We start from the raw sequence: 24,280 nt of genomic DNA, 5'->3' as shown, positions 1-24,280 counted from the left end.
AGCTCTGCGCCCTCCCTGCCCCCAGCCCCGCAGGTTCCCGGCTTCATTTCTGTCTTTAACTGCGCGGCCGGGTCCGCCCAGGCCGGCGCCGCGGCTCCGGGGGGAGGGACGCGGCGTCGCGGCCCGGCTCCGCTTCTTTCTCCTGCCTGCAAATATTTGCTGCCTCGCTGGAAATCCGACTATTTCGCGCGCGCTCCGCTTGCAAAGTCCTTAAGTAAACACGCTCAAATGACCGCCCCAGGCGGCCCGAAGCACGCTCACTCCCCCTGCGCCGGATTAGTAGCTTTATGACTTCGACCCCGAGGCTGGGCTCTCTGGTTATCCCCCGCGGGCAGCGTGCGGGCGCCCGGGGCCGCTTCTCCCGGCACCTCGGCCCCGCGGAGCTCGCCTGGATGCGCCGGTCGCCAGGCTCGGGTGGGTGGCGCTGGCCGCGTGGATCTCCGCTCTCTGGGTCCTGCGACCCCAGGGGTGAGCCTGGGGGCACGTTCCTCCCCTCTGCGCCGCGGGCTCCGGTTCCTTTGCGGGACTGGGTGTCCCACTTCCATCAGGACTGAGCCTCCGCAGTCCCGGGAGGGCGGGTGGGAGGGACCTGTACTTGGGCATGTGTTTGGGGGTGTGTGTGGGTCCCAGCTTACCCCAACCAAGAAGAGAAAGTTAGGCTCCATTTCTTACCCTTTCCCCAAGAGGGCACACACACCCCATTCAACTTGACGCCTAAAGCAGCCGCCTCGAGGCCTGAGGTTTCAGATAGGCCAACGCTGGCTCCCGCCGCCCCACACACACAGCCCTGGGCCCCGGCTCCTGGGCGGGGGCCGGTGGCGGCGCCGTCCCTCGCTTGGCTCCGGGATGCTTGCCCCCAGGGTCTCAGGCATCCAGGCCGTTCGACAGCCCCTTACCCTGGCGAGGGAGGCCTCGCGCCCTGCAGGAGCCCGGGGCCCTGCAGCGGCGGCGGCGGCGGCGATATCCTCCTGGGTCTCCTCGCTTCCTCCACCGCCGCTCCGCCGGCTGCTCCCGGGGAGGAGGGGGGACTCGCTAGACCAGGCCAGGGCCGGGGTTCCTGGGGAGGGGGCCGTCAGGGCGGCAGGAGGGCGCTGAGGCTTCTCTGCAGGAGGCCAGGATCCCAGCTTTGCGGGCTACGGCAGAGGGGGAGTCTGGACCACCTTTCCCCCCCTTCCCTGGCCTCGAGCCCCCTCCCCTCCCCCGCCCGCACAGGGAGGAGGAAGCCCGGCCTGCATTTGCCGGCGAGGCGGGTCAGGCCGGCGCCTGGCCTGGCTCAGACCCCCGCAGCCCGGCTCTCCGCCTCAGGCCACGCGCTGCAGCCTCTCTCCGGCCTCGCTCCCTCCCCCCGTTCCCCACGGATCCCGGGGCCGACCTCGGCCCTCCCTACCGGGTATCCCCCTCCCCTCCTTTTCCCTACCCACCCCCCTTCTCTGTGCTCCCGGCTCTGGGGCTGGGCCCGTGACGTCAAACCCAGTGTGGCGTCGGCGAGACTGGCCGGCGCGGGCCATCAAAAGAGCAACGTCCTCTTTCCCAATTACCCACTGTCAGTCCGGGAACAGGGGCGGACCGGCTGGGAATTAAATGTTAAATACCCCCTACAGGCTGGCTCCATTACACCGGGCATCCAGCCGCAGCCCCCCACGCCTCTCTGCCAGCTTCAAACCACCCAGACCAAGAGCCTTCGAGATCTTTTATTTCTCCAAGGTGTGGGGAGGAGGTGGGGGTGGGCTGGGCTGGGAGGACTCTCCATCGCTGTGCAGCCCGACACGGTGCTTTTAATTAAAACGAATAATGCCCCCCCCCCCAAGTTCTGTGCGTTATCGGAGAGGCGCCGCGCCGCACCGGAAGGCCTCGTTCTCACAAATATTTTCCCTTTGTCTTTTAAAATTGTTCTAAGCTCACAAGTTAACATTTTCAAGTTCTGGCGCCAGCAGCTTTTTTCTCCCAAGGATGGCTCCCTTTTTTCTTTTCCCTGACATCCAGGTCTCGGATCAAAAAGCCACGTTTGGGATTCCGCGCGTGATTTTGAACCGGGGTCCGGGTCTAGCGTCGCCTCGTCCCGGGCTGACGCGCCAAGAAGCGCTCCCCGCCCCCCGCTTCCATCCTTCTGCTTAATCTCGGGGACTTTTAGCAAAAATGTGTGCGCTCTCGTCCGTCCTTGTTTATGAAGCGGTTTCCGGTGGATGGTAGACACAAACTAAATAATTAAAAGGTTTGGAGAGCACCGTGAGCAGGAGCAGAAGCTGGCAGCTTGGCTGGCTCTAGAGAGAAGTGGTCAGAGCGAAAAGAAAAATCGATGCTTCTTTACTGGGCCGCCCTAATAAACGGGAACTAAATGGGCTCAGGAGAAACATGGGGGCAGGGCGGTGGTGCGTGTGTTTAATTTAGGAATTTTCTTCCTGTCCCGTATCTAGAAACTCAACCCTGATTTCTAACAAACATCAGATTTAAGATGACGGAGACTCAGGAGAAGCTCCAAACCCAAGATCGGAAGGACCCACGTTTCCACTACTCTCAAATAAATTTTACTAATCTTTCTACAAGGATTGTGTATTAAAACAAGACATCTCTCGCCCCCACCCCAACACACACACCAAGTTAGGCTGAATATTGGTGATTTTCCTTGACCGCACGAAAGGAATCCTCCAGAACTTACTTTCAGGGACGGTCTCTTCTATTTCGACTTTTTGTATTTGTAGGGAATTTTATGGGGGAGAGGAGCGAAGAGGGACTAATGGCTTCAATTCAGATAAAACCCCAAATCCAGCTCTTGGTACCATCCGTGGGATAGCCTGCGGGGGAACCCACACTCTCCTTGTACACATTGCCCTGAGGTGAGCAGAGGGTGGAACCTGAGTCTTCTCTTCCCGCCTGACCCCTGCTCGCCCCGGCCGCGTTTTCGGGACCGGCTGCTGCAGGAGCCTGGGCGCCGCTAGGGGATGCAGTGGCTCAAAGGACCAAGCGAGGCCGGGGAGGTTGGAGCCGGTGGGGCCGGCCAATCGCGGCCCGACCACAGCCTCGCCCTCTGATTGGCCCCTTTCCGGCCCCGCCCCTCGCGCCCCGCCCCCTCGCCGGGGCTTCTGGAGCCGCACCCCCTCCGCCCCGGGCTGCCGGGCCCGGCCAGGCCGAGCAAGTCCGGGGAAGGTCGTCGCAGTCCTGCCCGCCGGCCGGGATGGGGGTAGGTGGAAGGGGCTGGTTCCTCGGCTGGGGAAAAACGCCGGGAGCCAGAGTAAGTAGGGCCCTGGGCGGGGTGAAGGGAAAAGTTGAGTAACTGGAAAGAAGACCCGAATTCTTTCTTTGCAATCACTCTCACTGTACTCAGGGGGCTAGTTAGCGTCTCTCTCTCTCTCCCTTTCATTTTCTTCCATCCCTATTGCCACTCAAGTCAGAAGCACGCATCGATTACAAATATCAGGTCTGGAAGGGACAGCTGCAACAGCGGAAACGTCCATCCAGAGGGGCTTGTGAACACAAAAGGCTGGGGGGAATGTTGACAACGACCACCAAAGTAACACGGACATTCCAATAAAGGTTACTCCTCTTGCCCCATTTCTGTCTCTTAGGCAATTCTCTCCAGAGGCAAATCTCAAAGGGACTTTGGCATTAAAAAAATTTTTTTCTGATCAGTTTTATATGCACATAGCGCCAAATCAATAAGCTCCCAAATACCCTGGATTGAATTTAAAAACAAGTTTGGTCATTTAAAAAAGTCTGAAAAAGAAAGGCTGCCTGTAGAAATAGACTTTATGAATGGGGCAGGCCAGTTTCCCCGGCACGGAATAATGAACCGAGCCGGAATGAATTGGCAGGAGCGGGAGGCACATTTAAAGGGCCAGAGCGCAAATTCCCTCCTGCCCGCCCCCTCCGCCCGAAACCCAGCGGGCCTACCCACCCGCCCCGCCGCCCCTCCGCCGCCCGGGCGGCCCTCCGCGGCGCCCCCCTTCCGGTCAGTGGAGGGGCGGGAGCAGGGGCGGAGGGGTGCAGGGGGGTGAGGTCCTGGAGCGGGTTTGGGTTGCAGTTTCCTTGTGCTGGTGATCCTGTCCCCTCCTCGCCAGCGCCAGGCTCCTCCCCCTCGGCGCGGATGACACTAGAACCTCCTTAAGTTGCGTCGCGCCACAGCTGTCTGCGAACACTGAGCTGCCTGGCGCCGTCTTGATACTTTCAGAAAGAATGCATTCCCTGTAAAAAAAAAAATACTGAGAGAGGGAGAGAGAGAGAGAGAGAGAGAGGAAAAGAGAGAGAGACGGAGAGCGCGCGCGACAGAGCGAGCCACGCAATCTGACCGAGCAGTTTCTGCTCTCCCAGGTCACACGCCTCCTCCTCCTCCTCTCTGCTCCTCGCTACCCAGGTTGGTACTGGCAACTTTTTTTTTTTAAGTCTGATTTTTTTTTTCTTCTTGCTCCATTTGGGAGGACTTTAGAACACTTTAAACTCAGCCCTCCTCTTTTGGAGAGTTGCTAGAGGCCTGGAAGGAAGGTCCCGGGATCGCTGTCCCGGGGGGGGGGGGGGGGGGGGGGGAGGGAGCCGTCGGCAGAATTGGAACCGCTCAGTCAGTGCAGGGCCCTCGGGAGAGCCGGGCTGCTAGGGATGTACCTGGGAGTCGTTCCCTGGGCGGCCGCGTCCCGGTTGGCCTCGCTCGGGAGGAGGCGTGCGCGAGTGCGCGTGTGTGCGCGTGTCCTGGGTGCGCGGGCGCGGGGCCGGGCGGCTCGCGGGGAGGTGGTGCCACTTCATAAACTCAGGTGCTCAAGTACTTAGGAGCTCATCCAGGTCTCCCCCTTCTCTCCTTCGCAGGTGACCCGAGGAGAGCCTCAGCCTCGGAGCCGCCGAGGAAGCCCCGGTGCAGAAGAGCCTCACTTGCAGAATTCCAGCCACCTTCGCTCACCCTCCCCCCCTTTAGAATTTGGTCCCCCTTTATCCTTCCGTACCTATTTTTTGGAATTTTTTTTCTTCCTCCTCTTCTCTTAGCTAAACTACTGCTTAAAGATTTTTTTTTAAATCTCCTTTGCTCACCTTTCCTTCCCAGCTTTCCTATTGCCCCACTGAAAACAAATCATTCAACGACCCCCGCCCCTCCGACGGCAGGAGCACCTGCAGAGCCTCAGAGCCCCCCGACCCTCCAGCCCGACCGCCCTCCCTCTCCGCGCGCGGGTTCCGGGCCCGGCGAGAGGGCGCGAGCGCAGCCGGGGCCATGGAGGTGACGGCGGACCAGCCGCGCTGGGTGAGCCACCACCACCCCGCGGTCCTCAACGGGCAGCACCCGGACACGCACCACCCGGGCCTCGGCCACTCCTACATGGACCCGGCGCAGTACCCCCTGCCCGAGGAGGTGGATGTACTTTTTAACATCGACGGTCAAGGCAACCACGTCCCTTCCTACTACGGAAACTCCGTGAGGGCCACGGTGCAGAGGTATCCTCCGACCCACCACGGTGAGTCCGCCCCGCGTGCGGGGACCCCAGCCTGGCCGCCGCCGCTCCCCCGCGCCGGGGAGGCGGGGAGGGGCCAGGGGGTGGGGAGATCCAGCGAAAGCCCCCAAGTGCTGTTCTTGCTACAATTAAAAAAATTGGGGCCCGGAAATGGGCGAGGAAGCAGTCTCACTCGCCGCGAGAGTGTGTTTTTAAAAAGTCGCAGCAGGCGTCTCCGCGGCTGGTGTGCCTTGGGCCTGGCGCTCACCTGGCAGGCGCCCGACTGCAGCCCTCTCTCCCGGTGCGGCCGCAGGTTCGGGGGCCTCCGGGGTGCCGGGCTCCGGGAGCCCAGGCGTTGCCTCTGCGGCCACGGCTGCGTGGGCCCGCAGCCGGCCCCGGCCAAACCCGGCTCGGACTTGGTTCCTTCAAAGAGGGCTTCGCTCCCCCAGTTACCCTGTAGTTCTTTCTCGGGGTGGGGTGGGGTGGGGTGGGGTGGAGGGGCTTCTGCCAGCGTGCCTCAGTTTCTTTTTCCGGCACATTTTCAGAAAGGCCCGAGAGAAATTTAATTCGCATCCCTGGTTTTTGACCTTTCCCCAAAGCTAGTGCACTCCGTTTCTAGGCAGGTCGGCTACCTCTTGGCTCTGAGGAATGGAATGCTGGTACTTGAGGGGGTTTTAGTGGAGAAACTACTGTCTTAAATGGGAGACATTTGAAGTTTCCTAGGTTCCCGGCTGCACAGAATTTTCCTGCGTCTTTGCTTTTAGGTTACCTCCTTGCCTGCTCCCCCAAACCCTGGTCTTTCTCTCTCCTCCGGCCTACAGCAGTCCCATTAGGCCCCCAAAGAAGATTTAGGACCCACCGGGATTTCTTTCTTATGTGGGAGAGATTCCAATTGTTTTTTCTTTCTTTTTTTTTTCTTTCTCTTTCACCTTTGAAAAGTTGAGACGAGTTCTGAAAGGTTAAGAAATGCAGCCCTGTGTAGTTGGGGGGGGGGAGCTCTCAGCTTTCCAGTGTAAGTGGGTTCCTAAAGAAGAAATAGAGACACAGTCTCAGGCAGGGAAAATGTGAGTCTCTCTTAGTCCGGGCCATTGAGGTCTTGCCTGGTCCCCCTACTTAGAGCCTGCGTCGGCGCTGAGGACAGAGCCCCTCCGCAGCAGGCGTCCTCCGCCCCGCTGTCACCAGGTTTTAAACAATTGTTTCTGCGGATGGGGCGCTCTTTGCCCTTGTTCTGTGCAGATCAGCGGTTCAGTGGAAATGCGGTAGATGCAGACTTAATATTATTTACTATAGTACTTCCTGCATAACATTGAATCTTGACCCTTGGCGTTCAGAGAACTCTCCTTCCCCCTCCCCTCCCCTTCCTCTCTCAAGATTTTAGTTTCAGTATTGTTCTTCATGGGTAAATAGAATGTCAGATGCTGAGGCAGGTAGTGGATTAAAAGATCAATAAGTGTGTGGATTTGCACTTGTCGTTTCCATACACCCCTCGTGTCTGAGTTATGGCCGTCTGAAAACTCTGTATTTCCAGTGCCCTGTGGAGAAGTGAAATATATGCGTCCACAGGAATTTTGTGTCCAGGGGCGCAGGTGAAAAGTCACCTGTGGCACTGCTGCAATCCCAACTTTGAGGGCACATATGGGGTTTCCTTTATCTTCCTTCTGTAGGATTTGGGAGGGTGAGAAAGGCAGGGTCCAGCCTTGGAAACTTCCTCCAGCAGTCTGGGAAATTAAAATGTCCTTGCAAATCCCATTTCGGGCCTTGCCAGTTATGAGAAAGCACTAAAGCAGGGTTACTGGAAAGTAACCCCCAAATGCTCCCTCTCTTCCCTTCCGAGCACGGGCACCCTCCTTCCTGCACTGGGCCTCGGGAGCGGGGCATCTCTCCGGGGTCGGGTCTTTTCCTGGTGGGGAGCCCTTGTGCGCCCAGGCTCGCTGCATCAGGCCTCATTATTCCCAGCCGACTCTTATCGGGCTGGCTGGGATTAGGTCTGGGATGGGGGACGCTGGGCCATTGAAGGAAACCAATAAATCAAGTCAGGTTCTAGAGAGAGACCTCAGGGGATGCCATTTAGAAAGTGTATCTGGAGAGAACAAATATGCCCAGGGGCTCTCTCCACTCCCTCCAAGCACCTCTTGGGTGTCAGACACGGGCCCCTAATTCTGCTGGATTTGATGGGACCTTCGTGTGGGAGACATGGGTATAAGTTTGTGCTGGCCAAGGTACTCTGGGGCAGCCTGGGTGAAGGAGTGGGCCGGCGCCCAGGTCCAAGGCATGTTTGGGACTGCTCTGCAGGGAGGCTGGGGTGGCAGGGGGAGAACCTCAGGTGTGTCTGAGGGCCTCCAAAGCGGCTCTCACCGGCATTTTTCTCTCCTGCATCCCTCCTTCCCGCGCAGGAAGTCAGGTGTGCCGCCCGCCTCTGCTCCACGGATCCCTGCCCTGGCTGGACGGCGGCAAAGCGCTGGGCAGCCACCACACCGCTTCGCCCTGGAACCTCAGCCCCTTCTCCAAGACGTCCATCCACCACGGCTCCCCGGGGCCGCTCTCCGTCTACCCCCCGGCCTCTTCCTCCTCGCTGTCGGCCGGCCACTCCAGCCCGCACCTCTTCACCTTCCCGCCCACCCCGCCGAAGGACGTCTCCCCGGACCCGTCGCTGTCCACCCCGGGCTCGGCCGGCTCGGGCCGGCAGGACGAGAAGGAGTGCATCAAATACCAGGTGCCGCTGCCCGACAGCATGAAGCTCGAGTCCACGCACTCGCGGGGCAGCATGACCACCCTGGGAGGGGCCGCCTCGTCGGCACACCACCCCATCACCACGTACCCGCCCTACGTCCCCGAATACAGCTCCGGACTCTTCCCGCCCAGCAGCCTGCTGGGGGGCTCCCCCACCGGCTTCGGATGTAAGTCGAGGCCCAAGGCGAGATCCAGCACAGGTAGGAACCTTCTTTGCCCCCCGCCCCTTTCTCCTCTTCCCACCTCTCCCTTCTCCTAAATCCAGGGCAGGGAGGAGGGAACCGCAGTCTGGCCCCTCCAGGGAGCTGGCTGGTGTTCCAGACCCTTCTGAGATTTGATTTCTTTCCTTTCTTCCAGCGGGGGGAAAGAATGAGGTGTGTCCTATCTCATTCCAGTCCTCAGAGCAGAGGGGAAGTGGGATCTAATTTACCCCCCCGCCCCACCATGAGCTGGGGAAGGAAAAAGACAAACAAAAACAAATACCCTGTCCTGCCTGCCTGGGGACCTTTGGGTTCTGCCAGTAACCTTTAGTCAGTTTCCAAGACCAAATGGAAAGCCCAGGGAATAAATCTTTAGTGTTTAATGCTAAAACGAAACCTCCTCAAACCTAAACAAACACAGGTCCCTCCTTTGACCCCCTGGCCTCTGCAGGCCTTCTGCCTGTTCCTCTGGGCTCAGCTCAGAGGGGGTCATGCAGGCAACAGAGGACAGCGCTTTATACAGACATGGATAAATAAAGCATGTGTATATTTTTGTGGGGGGGGCAGGACCCTGGCAAAAGCAGCTCACATATTCTTTACGTAGAAAAAGGGGCTGTCACCCTCAGTTCTGGGAGAGAGGTGGGCTCTGCCCTGGGGAAACTGGAGTGCAAATCAAACGTCCAGGGGGCCAGTTAGCTGTGGTGGCACACAGGCAGGGGCAGGAAGGTGTCTTAGGACCTATTCCTCGACTGATCTGAAGCCACAGGAGGTAGGAAGGACAGAACGACATTCCCTAGGTGCGGATCTCCGCTTTCTCTGCTCATCCTCTCTCAAAAAAAGCACCCCCTGTCTAAAGGAGAGCTGCATCTTTATTCTCTGGCTGTAGACGCTTGCTTTGAAAAAAAACAAAAACAAAAACGACACCACCACCACCAAAGCCACACAACATATTTTGGCTTTCAAAATAAAATAATCCATCGCCAGTGTTGCTTCTAACTGAGTAGTTGAGAGACCTTGGGATTCTCTCACATGCGGTTCAGCTATAGTTTAAAAGATGATTTTTCGAAGATTGTTCTGTCTTCTTGGGTGGGTCCATTTCGGGGTGGGTCTGTCTGTCCTGACTCATTCCAACATCTCTCCTCTGCCCCTGTCTATAGAGTTCTTATATACAAAGAAATGGTGAAAATCACTTGTCTTTTATGGGTGGGACGAGCAGTCTTGCAACCGGGCTTGCAAAACCCGGGTTTGAAAAACTTCCGAGGGAGGGCTCTGGGAGCCCAGTGACCATGAGATCAGTTTTCAGGGTTTTTTTCCAGGGTGACATTCACTCCGACTGCCTGGGCAGGACTGTCTCTATTTAGTTGATATGTTTTAGCTAATCCAATTATTTTCAGACTGCTGCACGCGACAGTTACATTGTTTATCCCGCGCCAGGAACTTTAATAGAGTCCGGATGCGGTTAGGCTGACAGAAGAACTCAGACCTGCATGTTCAGTACATGAAAGTCGGCTGAGGGAGAGGGAGGTAGGCTGCTGGTGGAGTCAAAGAGAAAGCAAGAGGAAGGGAGAACAGGCGGAGGAAAGTGGCCAGGCTGCCTTGCCGGGGGCTGGGCTTGGGCATGGAGTGGAGGGTTCCAGAGAAATGGGGTTCAGCTTGGCTCAGAAAAGCCGGGATTAGATCAGGGCTTGAGGACTGATTGCAAAGAGAGCAAACCGATGCATTTTGAGGTAGCGATGGGAATTTTTTTTTAAAGTTCTCTTTTCTGGTAGCGCAAAGTTTTGAGGGAAGATCATGGTATCTGAGGCTGGGGTGGTGGTTTGAGTAGGGGAGGGGACAGAATGACTTTTCCAGAGCCCCTGGTTTCTCTCCCCTCTGTGTGCACACCCTCAGCCTTCAGCTAGTCTTTTCCTTTCTCTCACTCTTTCTTCAAGCCTCTGAACATTTGGGGGCAGGTGGGAGGAAGGGCTGCAGTTACCCTAAACCAGAACCAGGAGCAACTACGGACCTATTGAAAAAAAAATACATATTTTACTTTTTATTTATTATTATTATTTTTTTGGTAGGTGGGGAGAGGAGAGAGACATTGCGATTTGGCTTTTTACTTCCCCCTTCTTATTCCTTTCTCACAGTCAGAAACCCCACAGCAGCACACCTGGGCAGCCAGGGAGCTGGGACTTTCAAGAGTGTGGGAGTGGGGAGGAGGGCTTCTAGACCCTTCCGGGTAGAGAGGGTGGAAATGGCAGCAGTTCTTCAGGGAGTTCTCTGGGGTTTAGTGGTTGCTTTTTTTTTTTCTTTTTGAACTTTGTGCAAAGGCACTTGCTGAAGGTAGAGACGGGAGAAGAGAGGGTTGTTGCATTTTGGAGGACCGGTTGAAGCAGTGGTTAGGGCACCTCGTGCTTTTCTAACGCCGGGCTGTCAGTGCTGGGTCTCCCTCTGCAAACAAAAGACAAAGCCTTTTAGCGAAGGGCCCTTGCTCGACTCCCCCGCCCCCCACCACCCTCTTCTGACGGGGGGCATCTCGCCCCACCTTCCCCTTTGCAGCCTCCGGCCCAGCTCCTACTCCTTCCGTCCAGCCCGTCTCGGGATTTCAGCTGGAGGCCAGGGGGGTGTTCGAAAATGGCTGTCGAACGTCAGGAGGCCTCGCAGCTCTGTGGTTCTTGTCACCTAAGAGAGAGAGCTGTCTGAGCAGCTCACACCAGGCAGTGAGCGAGGAGAGGGAAAGAAAGCAGGAGACAGTCAGGGCCTCCATTAGGAAAATTGGTTGTTTGCTGAAGTCACAGACTAGAGGCAACAATGAGACAAGGAAAAAAAAAAAGAAAGAAAGGAAGAAAAAGCCAGACAACGCAATCGCAAACTTGCGGAGTGAATCAAGACAGAAAATTGCTCTAGTGTGCAGAGCCTGGCTGGAGAGGCAACCGTTGCTAGTTCTGAAGGTCCTTCTAAAAAGGAAGCTGTCATCCTCCCCGCCGGCTGACAGAGGGAAGGAAATCAGACTACTCACGTCAGGCCGGGAGATCCCCCAGCCCCGGTGCCTAGGAGCCGGCTGCGGCCCCACGCCTGCCGCCGCCGGGACTCCACCCCAGCCCGGCTGCGGGACGCCAGGGAGGAGGGGGCCGGCGACACCTCGCCCAGCCCTCCCGGCCCAGCAGGCAAGGGGCAGAGTGACAGGGACCCGACAGGCCCCTGTCTCGGCCCTGTGGGGAGTGGGCCTGAGTCCCCCCGCCCCAGGCCAGCACAGGCCGGCGTCGCTGCCCCCAGAAGGGGCTGACCCGGTGCCTGCGTGGGCACGGGGACTGCCCGGTCTGCCCGCCCCCTGGCTGGGCTGCAGCAGGCGCCTCCTCGCCCACTTGCTCTGTTCTCCTTCCTCCGTGCCTCCCCCTCGTCCCGCCAGCCAGGCCACAGGCTTCTGACTCCAGTGGAAGGTGTCCATGCAATTTGGTCCCAAGCCTTTCTGAGGACCAGTAGATATTGTACCTGGACACGTGCTCCTGGCTCAGCAGCGCCTGAGTTTGTGGGTAATGCCAGTGGCTTGGGGGAGGCTCTCTGTAGACCCTGGGTTGAACAGCTTTTTGGAATTTGACAGAATATATATATATATAAACATTTTCCTTAACTCCTTACATTCTTCTTCGTCTTTTTTTTTTTTTTGAAAAAGGAAAGTGGACAAAAACTAGTCAGCACCATTATGAGCTCCAATGTCAGGCAAAACCCTCCATTTCTGAAAGTCTCTTTCCTTCCCTAGAACCTGTCCCTGAAGGAAAAAAAAAAAAAACAAAACAAAACAGCTTACAGGTGTGACATCCCCCCCCCCACGTCCTTCATACTTGCCTAGGGGTTTCCAAAGGCCAAACAGGGCCTAGGCCCCCAAGTCAGCCTTGTTCTCCTGGTGTAGGGAGTCCTCCAGATTCCCAAGCAGCCTGCCCCGCTCTCTTCCTCCACCCTGGCTTCCTGGTAGTTTGGAATTAGCCGATCAAGCTCAGAAAACGAAACAACCTTTAGGGGCTCATCTTTGTCCCCTGTCATCCTCCCGAACCTCCCTCCTAGCAACCCCAGAGAAAGCGAAACCCTCTCCCGACTCCTCCTCTTGGGAGACCAGCTTCAGTGGGGCTACCGGCTTTTGCAGGGTCGGTGGTGGGTGGGGGCAGGGGTGGGGTGGGAGGGGAGGGAGCTCCTCCCAGTCTGGGTTGGTTGGCAGAGATGCTGGTACATGCCCGCCAGGAGGATGAGGCCCCCCAAGAGCTGGGCAGGTTCTCCCAGAAACGGTCCTCCCTTTCCTTCTCCCACAGAAGTTGGAAAGAAATCAGTGAGCAAACTGCCCCATGGTCCTAAAATGGTATTTTGAAGGATTCTCTCCAGGAGCTTTCCCTCCGGAGATGGGTCTGGGTCACTCTCCTGCCCCTGGAGTGAACCGGCCTGGCCGGTTTTTTTGTTTATTTTGTTTGTTTGTTTTTTTGGAAAAAGAGCAACTGCAGGAAGGCCTCGGTTAGTGAGCTGTCCAGAGGCCGCCCCCCTCCCTCTCTTAAATTGGCCTGTTCTCCTGATCTGCCCCTCATGCTGCTCCTTCCAGCCCTTTCCTCCCGCCAGCATCTCCAGGGGTATTTCCCTCCAACACCTCCTGGCCTGGTCCAGCTGGGGTCATACTTCGCCTTCCGTGTGGGTCACGGTGGCTGGCAAATTACAGAAAACCTTGGCCTCTTCTAGGAAGAGAAAAGGTGATGGGGGAATGAGGGGACCCCACGGGGTCTTCATCTATTATTTGCCAGTTGAGGACATTTCCAGTTTTATTGGAAGTAGAATCTAAAGCCTTGGGTCCTCAAAATCAATCAGCCAATGGATCAATCTATTCATCGATTTATTATCTGTTTCTGTATCTAGCCATTGATTCATCTTTCCTTTTTCCCCATCCTAATCGTCAGGATTTAATTGATCTCTATAGACAGACCCCTTTGTTTTCCTTTGAGGGAACCGAGTGGAATGTTTTGCTTTGCCACAGTCCAGGACTTAGAATTTTCTCAGGGCACTATTTCAAGTTGCAATTTGCCTTCTTCCTTGGCCGGGCTCGATCTTCCCCATCAAGTCAGGCAGGCCCAGAGCAAGGTTCTGCTGCTGTTTATTCATGAGCCTCTGCGTGGGGCGGGGCGGGAGCTGAACGGTGTACGGGGAATGGTGAAGCTTTCACAGGGCCAGAGGGTGACTCTTCCCCACTCGGGAGCCATCTTAAGGGAGGCGGTGGGGGGAGGGGGAGGTGGGGGAGAGGTGGTGGGAAAGTTCCCCAACAGAGGGAGCAGAGAAGAGAAAAAAAAAGTTCCCAATTTTACTTTCATTCCCTCCTTCTGAGTGCTGTCAATGTTCCTTCCATAAGTGACTTATGTGTGGTCTTGTTTCCAGAAGGCAGGGAGTGTGTGAACTGCGGGGCCACCTCAACCCCGCTGTGGCGGCGGGATGGCACTGGGCATTACCTCTGCAACGCCTGCGGGCTCTACCACAAAATGAACGGACAGAACCGACCGCTCATCAAGCCCAAGCGAAGGCTGGTGAGTTCTCCTCCAGAAACACTGATCCAACACGAACCATTGTGTGTTTTTAATTTCCTCTCTTCAGGAAGGAGAGCTTTCTGCAGGAAATTGGCAGGACAGCTCAAAATCATGTCAGCTTGCTTGGGATCCTTTCCCCCCTGCCCCCTTTTTCTCTTCTCAAATTCGATATACAGAGAAGCTCGCTCGCTCTTTCCCATCACATTTCCTAAGTCACTTAGCAAATTTTTAAGGATGCTGGCTTTTTGGTTATCAAATCTCTAATGTGTTTACAAATAGAATGAGAGGGAACCAGGGCAACTGAGTTCCGATTCATCGCTAATGGCTGTGCCACAGACGGAGAAGCGTGGTGTGCGGATGCATGAACCAGGAACCACCTAGAACACATCCCTACGCGGCAGACTCCCCCCTCCCTAGGAATTGAGCACAGGTTCATTGCCACGGAGGGGTCTCCTGCGCCCATGCTTTAAGATCGTTGGGGCCCATTAGCTGAATTTCACTAGCAGCAGCCACTGAGTCTAGCTGAGTTTTTCTTCTTTTCTGGTCGTAAGGATTGAAGACTTTCCACAGCTCATGCCTTTGGGAAAAGCCCTGTGATTCCTGTCTTGCCTCTTGGTCTCATGTAACATTTGTTCTTATTTCCCCTTTGAACTTCTACCGGGAGGGTGACGGTTTTTAATCCCCTCCTTCTTTCTTTCTCAAATGTCTTGACCCTTAGGAATACTTGAGCAATTTATAAGGAAAACTAGCAGGAGAATTTCATTTGTGAACTTGTCTTTGGAACCTCAGGCTCGGATGGAATAGCAAGTGGATGTAACGGACAAATAGAAGCAGGCTTGGCAAATGATAACCTTAACTACAGTGAAGAGATCAAAATGCTTTCTGTGGTGATGACATTCACCAAGCACAGAGGGGAGGAGGGGAATTTCCCCATGCAGATGAGTGGATAAAGCTGCATCCATCGAATTCTAAGTGTGGGGGGGGGGAGGGGAGAGGAGAAACAAATCCTCTGTATTCTTTTTAAAGAACTATTTGTCATCTCCATCAGATTTAATGCAACTCAACACCTTTCACATCCTTTTCAGAAGAAGGAAAAACTTTCTAGGGATGGAAGGGCCCACGTGACTTTAATTTTTGGCTATCCTCGGTCTCCCCGCTTTATTCCTTCTGATCATTGCCCCCTTCTCCAGCGTTCTCAACCTCCCCCTACTTGTCCCCATGCACTTGGGTATTTTTTTTTCCTTTCTCTCATGTGCAAAGCTAACTTCCTAGGAAAAAGCTGCCGGATATCTGAGCACTGGAGATAACTCATAAACAACAACTCAGCTTCCCCAACCTAAACATCAAGATGTTTGAACGTATCAGAACAAGTGTTTGAAAAAAAAAATGGCTGGAGGTGTTAGTGCAGAATGAATATGATCGCACCACAAAAGAATGTTTTGAATCACTCAAACCTGGCCTTAGTAAAAAAAAAAAAAAGAAAAGAAAGAAAGAAAGAGAAAGAAAGAAAGGAAAAGAAACAAAACTAACAACAACAACTTTCTTGTTAAAATAAGTCATGGTACCATCCTTATAACTGGATTTTTTTTTAAGGTAAAAAAAAAATAAGAAAAAAGAGGGTATAAATTCTCAGACTATGGGCTGGTTGGTGAGCAAGAGTGCATTTGACATTTCCTTGGGGTTTCCTCTGTCTGGGCAGCTTGCATCCGAGGGCTCTGCTTGCATTTTATACACGTTTGTCTTCATTCACCTTTCGTAAGAAATCTCTAGAACTCTGAGTAATAATTGCTTTTAATTCCGGAGTTCATTGGCTGTCACATTTTAAGCTGTCCTTTCTGTCTTAGTCATCTGTTCTGGGTGGTTTTTATATTTTTAGTTCCATAGAATTCATATGCTCCAGAGAGCGACTCAGAGCACATTCAGGATATTTTTTTTCCTTTTTTTTTTTTTTTTTTTTTTTTAGCCCTTAGATGTGTTTGGCTTCTGAGTACCTAGAACTTTCTTTTTCTTCTTCCTTATATTTCCTGTTCCTTCACGCCAGCCCCGCCTCCCCACTTTGCTATTTTGTGCACGTTTGCTGATTCGCTGAAGACCACCCAGCCCATAAATGTAGCTAGCTTTTCCGTAACATGCCTATCTAACCCCGAATAAGCTCATGCAGGAAATAGAAGAAATGACCAGAGAGGAGATCCATAGAATATTCTTTCCGAGGCTTGCCAGGGTTTTCGTATGTCTAACGGCCAGCTGAGTAGAGCTTGCTTTATTAATCTACTTTGTCTCCTGCGAGTGAACCAAACAGTGTGGCTTTTAGAGGTTCTGTATAAATTCGCATCAAGTCTGTGGACCGGAGATGTATTCTGAGGCCGCTTGTATTTACGTTACTGTCTGTATACTGGGAAGGACGGCACCGGGGACCTCCTCGCGTGGAGCTTGAACTTTACCCCCTGGCATTATGCGTTCGAGGCACACCTTAAAATTGCTGAGCTAGGAAATCTGCTGCCCGCGTAGATATTCATCGACTCTATGTCAGTATCTGTATTCAAGAAAAAGTGCAGGAAGATAATAATAATGACACGATACCATCGTTGTCAGAATCATCAAGCACTGATTTTCTGTATCGTTTTCTTCCCAAGAGTGTACAAGTGAAAGTTAGTCCGCTCTCAGCTCAGCACGGTTCGTCAGGCAGGTGCGCGCGGACGTGCAGGGTCAGAGGCGAAGTCCCTGGACTATGGCAAACTGTTTCCAAAACGGACAGCTGGAAAGCAGGACCTTCTCAGTGATGACGGAGAAGCGCTCTTTTTACTTCCCAGTTTTTTTAAAACACAGAAAATGAAGAATAACAAAAATAATAATAGTAAATAAATAAAAGCCATAGCTCTGCTCTTTAAGCTTGCAGGAAAGAGGAGCCTATCTGTGGGACAATTTAGTGGTTTGAAGGGAAGGGAATCCGACGGCTTGATTCAGAATAGCCACGAGGTTTCCCATATCTGGCAGTTCTGGGTGTGTGGCCTAACTTTTTGCTTGAGGAAATATTGATGGAAAAGCATACCACGATCCCTCTAGTTTGAACTCAGGCTTTTATAAACATGCCGGAATTTTCTAGATCACAGATAGCTGAATTCTTGCTCCTTCTCTGGCCTTTGATAATATATTTGAGTCCAGAGCTGGGGAATACTTCTTTTGCAGTTAAAATTGTCTTTGTAGTCCGGGGGGAGGGGGGAGGAATTGACAGAGGTATATGTTAAGAGGAACCCCACTTCGTTTTCTTTGGAAAGTGTTTGAATTAAAAAAAAATTTTTTTTCCCCCTCAAAGCGTGGACGTAGAGAATAGTACCCATGTAAGTTTAAGTGCGCCAAAAAGCGAAAGAAAAATCTTCTTCTTAAAGGAAATGAAGTCAGTGACACAATCAAATAATTAAAATTCAAGCCGAGCCTGACATCTGACCGGCAACTCTTGGGCTCTGTGAACAGCAAATAGGAAATACCTAATTTCACGAAGGTGAAATGAGATGAGAGCAGGATGGGAGGGGGGGGGGTTCCTGTTGATTATTAGAGTTCTCCGTTCTTTTCAGTTTGGCTCATGAACTGAAAGCCACCTACCCAGAAGGAGGGGGATGGTCACCAGGAGTGACCTGAGCCTGGAAGGGCTGGGCCGTGCCAGTGGAGGGCTGCTGCAGGTCTGCTGGGGGTCTGGCTCACGAAGGATGTCCTGCTTGGTGCTTCCTAAGTGGCCCCGTCCTGTGGGTGCCTGCCACACATGCACACACACACACACACACACACACACACACACACACACAGGGGCGCAGACACTCTCCTGCCGTGCGGGCCCCCTGTTCTCTTTCTAAACCAGCATTTCTTGATTTGGGAGCTGTCAAGAGCTCTAGATGTTTGGGTTTGCTCTTCCTCTGCTCTTAGTGTGTTGTGATGGCCAGCGGCCTCGGTGAGAATTGATCTTGGCAGTTGTCCTTGCAAAAGGCCTCCTGGGAGTCCGGGGCTCAGGGGTCCTGAGAGCCTGGTACCACGGTTACTTCAAAGTTGCTACCCATACAAGTTAAACATCTGGCCAACTTTGCTGGACGAGGCTCAGGGGACCATTAGCTCGGGGGAGGTGGCGTTGGCTCTCTGAGCCTCCCGGTTCGGCCCCGCAGAGTGGCGGGTGAAATTCTGGTCACTTGACGACCGTGTGACATGCTCCCCATGCCAGTGGATTGGCTGTATTTTTCGTCTTGAGGCAGCTTTTGGGGATCTTTATTACTTTCATGTGGGCCACTTGCTAGTTTTGATTTCAATGATAATTTTTTTCTTTTTCTTTTTGTAAGTGTGTCTCCGTGGTTCTGAAAACCCATTTCACACCTGTTTCGATTTTACCCTCTCTCTCTCTCCGCCCCCCACTCCCAGTCGGCAGCAAGAAGGGCTGGTACGTCCTGTGCGAACTGTCAAACCACCACCACGACGCTCTGGAGAAGAAATGCCAACGGAGACCCCGTCTGTAACGCCTGTGGGCTGTACTACAAGCTTCACAATGTAAGTGTCCCGGGACCGGACCTGGTTCCTTTCCTGGGGGTGCCTGGGAGAAGGCGTCACCTGCTCCGGGTCCCCTGTTCCATCAGATCGCCCTCCCTTGGGCCAAATCACAGACCTCAGAGCAGCAGCGTCAGAGGGGACCTACTCTGTCCCCCATGGCGGTGCTGAGACGGGACAGTGTGGGGCCGAGGACGACCCGCGCCCCAGGTCTGTGTGGACAGCAGGGCGATGTGGGCATCCAGTGCCTCAGGGGGGCCTGGCCTGGGCTTTCCAGTCTTCCCTTTGGAAAACTGTTACCGTTTGATGTTTCCTTGCAGTTGAAACTTACTTTTTGCAAAAGAGGGAAAGAGGGCAGGCGGGAGAGGGGAGGGGAAAGGTGGGGAGAATGGAGTGGAATTGTGTGCGTGGCCCATGCAGTGCTGAGACGGTACAGGTCCGTCACCGAGGGGAGCAGCCTCGCCTACCTGTTGTGAATGTTAAATGGACTCTCTGTATAAAAGTTGGGAAATGAAATGTCTGGCATATTTCCTCCGATGTCATTGTCCTCAGCCGCAGAGACTGGGGGAGAGCAGCCGAGTGAGGTTATCCATACCAGGGAAGAGAAACTCTTGTCTCCTCGTCTGTATAATCTTTGTAGAATGAGAATTGCCAGCCGGTCACCTGAGCATAGCTGTGTTGTTTCTAATCTTTTCACTGGGGGGGGGGGGCTCCCGTCTTGTAATATCTTTACGTTCAAAACAACAACAAAAGAAATCCGGGTATTTTTTTGTTTGTCTGAAAAACTCCGGCTGATAGGTCATGACCTAATGAGGCCTGAAGTTTAATTCATCCCAAAGAAGAAAATGGCCATTTTTCCCTCTGTGTCTCTCACTCGCCTCTTTTGCTTGGATTCTGCTAAGGTCTCCTTGCCAATCTGACTTTGGCAAAGTCTGGGGCTGAATGGGGAAGAAGCTTCTTGCTCAGGGCCATTCTGGCAGGGACTCTGTCTCACCCAGGAATACCTGGGAATCAGGAGGAAGCTTTTCTGGTTAGATTTTTTGAGTCACAGGAGAACTTCTTTGCCTTTTGGGAGTAAGTTGCTGCCATGTCCAGGGACCCCGTGACACTCCTGTCCCTGCCTTCCATGTCATCCCTTCCTGCCACGGTCCCTGTGCGATGCCCAGCCTGACGGCACTGGTCTTGCTGTCACTGTCTCTCGATCCCTGGACTGCAGTGTATACCTGTTTATCAGCAGTGAACCCCAAGTTCCGTTTTCACTTTGGGGGGAATTTACTGCTCCCTGCAGTGGAGAGAAACAGATTTGTGATTAAAATCTGGAAGATTTGGGGGATCAGAGTTTCTGGGCTACTCGGCCATTGGTACAGCCTTTCCCGATTGTTTTGGCTGTAATTTATGGTTTTCAAAGAACTTTCAAGTTACTTGATTACATTCGAGCCTCAGATAGTCCCACGATGCAGACAGGGCAGAAATTATTTTATTTCCGTTGTACTTGAAGGCGTTATGACTCAGAGCATCAAGTGTCTTGTGCCAACGAACATGGCTGATGGAGCGGAAGAGCCGGGACTGGTTTCAGAGCAGGAGTGTTAGGACTGATAGTGACCGGTGGAAAGTAAACACTTTCTCATCTCAGCATGTCCCAGAGTTCAATTCAAAGTAATGAATTGGCTGCATATGTATGTTTCTTTCCTCTTCCCACAGAAGCACAGGAAGGCTGGGAAATTAACCAGCCATAAATTTCTCAGACTACTTAGCCATGATGGAGATATGGTCTCAATTGTGTCCGATCTAAGGAAAGCTCTGAAGGATATTGATTTCTCATCAAATCTTCACTGCTCACTCCCACCCTATTCTTTTTTTTTTTTTTTAAGATTTTATTTATTTATTTGACAGAGAGAGACAGCCAGGGAGAGAGGGAGCACAAGCAGGGGGAGTGGGAGAGGAAGAAGCAGGCTCCCAGCGGAGGAGCCTAATGTGGGGCTCGATCCCAGAACGCCGGGATCACGCCCTGAGCTGAAGCAGACGCTTAACGACTGCGCCACCCAGGCGCCCCCTCCCACCCTATTCTTAACTATTGCTCCCGACCTCGTGGTTGGGCTCCAGTGGCTGGGAGAGGACCTTGCTCCCCAATAGGAGTGGTTTTTCCGTCTTCTCTGGTTTAGCAAGACTTCACAAAAGGAGGCAATTTAGGTGTATCTAACGACGGGAGATTATAATCTATTAACATTCTCATTGCATCATGTTTGTTATGCCCATTTGGATACCTGTGCATGTATGCTATGACTTAGTTCCTTTCTTCTTATCTAGGTGTTTCGATAACTACCTATCTCAGGATCAGTGTATCTAGGTGGTGTTGAGACTAGTTATCTGGGTTTGTGCTGCTATCTGTGTAACTAGATATTATATTTAGATATCTGGCTGTGTATATCTAGATACCCGCGTAAAGAGCTGTGTGTCTAGACATTATCTTGGGGGAAGATTTGATGTGACAGTAGATTCCTATCACCTCTGCAAGCTGCATCTTTATCTTGATTGTCACTTTGAAGAAGGAACCCTGAGATGTTCTTTTGGCAGTGACCTTTTAGCCCTTCTACCTTCCTGGCACAAGAGGGAATTGGGTCTCAGCCCCAGCATGGGGTTCTGTACCCCTCTTCGGGGTGACCTCTCCCAGCTCAACCCCAGGATGCTGTGTGTCTGCTGTTCCCAGAAGCGTTGTTGGCAGCCTTTGCTCTTGGCCGTTGGGTTCTGTCTTCCTTAACTGTCCTTTTCTAGCTTGGGGAGCAGACAGGTAGATCCTGGAGCCAGGCAAGCCTCCTCTCTTGCTCCACCCTCGAGGCCCCGGGTGGAAGAGGAGTCAGGAATGACTGGGACCCTGACATCCCCCCTCGAGCTGGTTTGCCACATCTCCCTGAAGTGTGGCTACATGCGTGGTTTGATGCATGGGGCAGATGTCTGCCAGTGAGGTGCCTCCGATTCTGACTTCTTGTGGGGAGTGATCTCTGCTTGCTCTGTAAAGTCCCCTCTCTTGATTCTACCCACCCTCCCCACCCCCAGCAAATGCATTTTAAAAACAAAACAGACAGAGGCTTCTCAAAAAGAGAGAGACATGGTATGCTGTCTCAGATGCAGAAGACTCATTGAAGACCTTCAGAGTAGGCCCTTGCTTGTCTCTTTCCAGGAGCTCACTCCTGATCTCCGATTTTCCAGATGAGGGTGCTTTCATGCCAGCACAGTTGTGCACGCCCCGAAGTGCTTACAGCAAGTACTTGGTGACGGGTCGTTCGGCTGTTTGACTGGTTAGGGGTGCAGAGTCAGAACTAGGCAGAAATTGCAACTTTGAGTCATTGCTCGGTTGCGGTGACGGGGGCGAGAGACCACCTTCTGAAAAGACACACTGCATTAAAACACGGCCCCCAAACCTACACATTCCAGGGGAAGATTTTTACAGCATCCCTTACTGCGAGAAAGCCAGGCAGAAGAGAGGCATCCAAACGTTACTTTGGAGAGGGGTGCAGCCCTAGTCTCTCCAGGCAGAGGGAGTTCAACTCTCGAGATCGATCGCATTGGCAGTTCCTTCTTGGTCCTACTGCAGATTTCCGACGAGGAGACACAATGTTACTTCCCTCTTAAAGATTCCTTCCTTGCCTCCATTCTCATGAAATATTCGAAGGAGATTCTGGTGAAATCAGACCAGTATTATAAATAGTTACCAGAGAAATGCAGTCATATGGGGTGGGTCTCTAGAATACGGTCCTTGGGAACGCGGAGTTTCCCGAGGCACGTTTTCCCCGAAGTGACTGATGTGGGTGAATGTGATCAAAACCCTCTGCATTGGAACACCTCACCCGTGATCACTCGGTCGCTGCAACCGAGAGAGGCGGACAGTCGGAACTTCGCCACAGAATCTGCAGGACTCGGGGTCCCCGGGAGGGAGACAGGAGGGGGTGGGGAGGAAGGAGCCCCTGAAAGCAGATCCCTGTTGCGGGGCGGGCAGAGCGACCGTGTTGAGGGGTGACAGCCTGTGCCCTTTCAGAGCCAGCCAAAAAGTAAAAAAAAAAAAAAAAAATTGATCTCTGTTTAGATTAACAGACCCCTGACCATGAAGAAGGAAGGCATCCAGACCAGAAACCGAAAAATGTCTAGCAAGTCCAAAAAGTGCAAAAAGGTGCACGACACGCTGGAGGACTTCCCCAAGAGCAGCTCGTTCAACCCGGCCGCCCTGTCCAGACACATGTCCTCTCTCAGCCACATCTCCCCTTTCAGCCACTCCAGCCACATGCTGACCACGCCGACGCCGATGCACCCCCCGTCCAGCCTCTCCTTCGGACCTCACCACCCTTCCAGTATGGTCACCGCCATGGGTTAGAGCCCCTGCTCGATGCTTCTAGGCCTCCCGGCGAGAGTCCCTCCAGCCCCTCCTACGTGCATTTTTGCAGGAGCAGTATCATGAAGCCGCAAACCGATGGATCTATGTTTTTGAAGGCAGAAGGCAACATGGCGTTTGCCACTTTTGCAGACGAGCTCACTGTGCTGTGTTCTCGATCGCTGAATCTGGATCCCATTTGTGAATAAGCCATTCAGACTCCTATTCCCTATTTATCAGGGTCTCTCTAGTGCTGTGAAAAAAAAAAAAAAAGAAAAAAAGAAACCATGCCGAACATTGCATATAACTTATACTGTAAGAAAATACTGTACATTTGAAGAAGACGTTATCGCATCGCGTAGCTGTAAGAAAGGCATGAAGGACGCCAAGAGTTTTAAGGAATACGGGGGAAATAAAGTGTGGAAATTAAGAAGAAACTAGGTCTGCTATTCACACGGACAAACGGCCAGTGTTGAGTCCTTGCGCTGGTCACAGTGGTTGGATGCATTAACAGGAAAAAAAAAAAAAAAAGCAAAAAAAAAAAAAAAGCAAAAAGTCATAGGCAAATCATTTGTTCAAAGCGGTGGGCGTCCGTCTAGGAAATTCTGTCAGTTCTGGGCGGTGATTGTGGCCACTCACACACATTGCCATCGAGGGGGTCCGAGAGCCCCACTCAGGCCTGCCGGCTTTGTGAACAAGTCCCTGTAATTGTTGTTTGTATGTATAATTCAAAGCACCAAAATAAGAAAAGATGTAGATTTATTTCATCATATTATACAGACTGAATTGTTGTACAAATTTATTTACTGCTAGTGTTAAGAGCTACTTTTTGTTTTCATATTTTCCTTCTTTCTCAATTTTTTGGTTGAATAAACTAGATGACATTCAGTCGACCTAAGGTGGCTTGTGCTCTGGAGGGCTTCTTTTCCCGTTTGTTTTTGGATGATATTTATTAACTAGCTTCTAAGGGTACAGCAGCCTCTGTCTCTTCCCTCGCGCCTCCCGCAGCCTGGGCTGTCAGGGTAGCAACGTATGAGCTCCCGACGTGCATGCCAGCGACCTCGGCCGGACAGCCGGGGTCCTGAGAGCAGCCTGGCTGATGTTAGCTTCCGTTGTGTTCTGTGTTAGTGATCATTGCCTTCATGCAGTCTGTTGGAATACTAATATAAAAATAAAGTGAAAATATTTTAAAACAACCAAATAACATCGTTATCAAAGTGGTGGCCAAGCTCTTAGAAAATCTGGTAGTTCTAGCTAATTTAAAAACAAAACCCAAACATGTTCAGTTATTCACTAGGAAATAATGCAAACATTTATTCCTTTGGGAAGCCGGGCATCTTTGGAGCTCTCTCTGCAGCCCAGAGGCTTTTTTTCCCCTCGGGGGGCGGGGGGGAGGAGGACCGGAGTACCTCTGTGTCCCTTCATGAGCTGCAGCCCCTCTCCTGCTGGCCCGAGAGCCTGGGCAGCCAAGTCTCCTCGTAGGAGCAAGGGGGAAGATTTCCTCGCCGAGATTCACAGGCGGAC

General features: G+C 53.0%; 1 protein-coding gene across 2 annotated transcripts; it reads left to right on the top strand.

Annotated features, from left to right (window-relative positions):
* Positions 1–4,043: 4,043 nt before the first annotated feature.
* On the top strand, positions 4,044–23,279 carry GATA3 (GATA binding protein 3). Of its 2 annotated transcripts, XM_057304743.1 has the most exons (6): positions 4,044–4,348; positions 4,792–5,429; positions 7,799–8,335; positions 13,724–13,869; positions 18,271–18,396; positions 22,475–23,279. In XM_057304743.1, the coding sequence occupies exons 2-6, from the start codon at positions 5,189–5,191 to the stop codon at positions 22,757–22,759; spliced, it is 1,335 nt and encodes a 444-aa protein (XP_057160726.1). In that variant the 5' UTR covers positions 4,044–4,348; positions 4,792–5,188; the 3' UTR covers positions 22,760–23,279. The 2 variants fall into 2 exon arrangements, with proteins under 2 accessions (XP_057160726.1, XP_026334527.1); XM_026478742.4 differs by lacking the exon at positions 4,044–4,348 and having other exon boundaries at positions 4,575–5,429.
* Positions 23,280–24,280: the final 1,001 nt, after the last annotated feature.

The sequence above is a fragment of the Ursus arctos genome, unplaced genomic scaffold (genome assembly GCF_023065955.2).
Source record: "Ursus arctos isolate Adak ecotype North America unplaced genomic scaffold, UrsArc2.0 scaffold_30, whole genome shotgun sequence".
Lineage (NCBI taxonomy): Eukaryota > Metazoa > Chordata > Mammalia > Carnivora > Ursidae > Ursus > Ursus arctos.
This window is presented reverse-complemented; position numbering and strand designations above follow the sequence as displayed.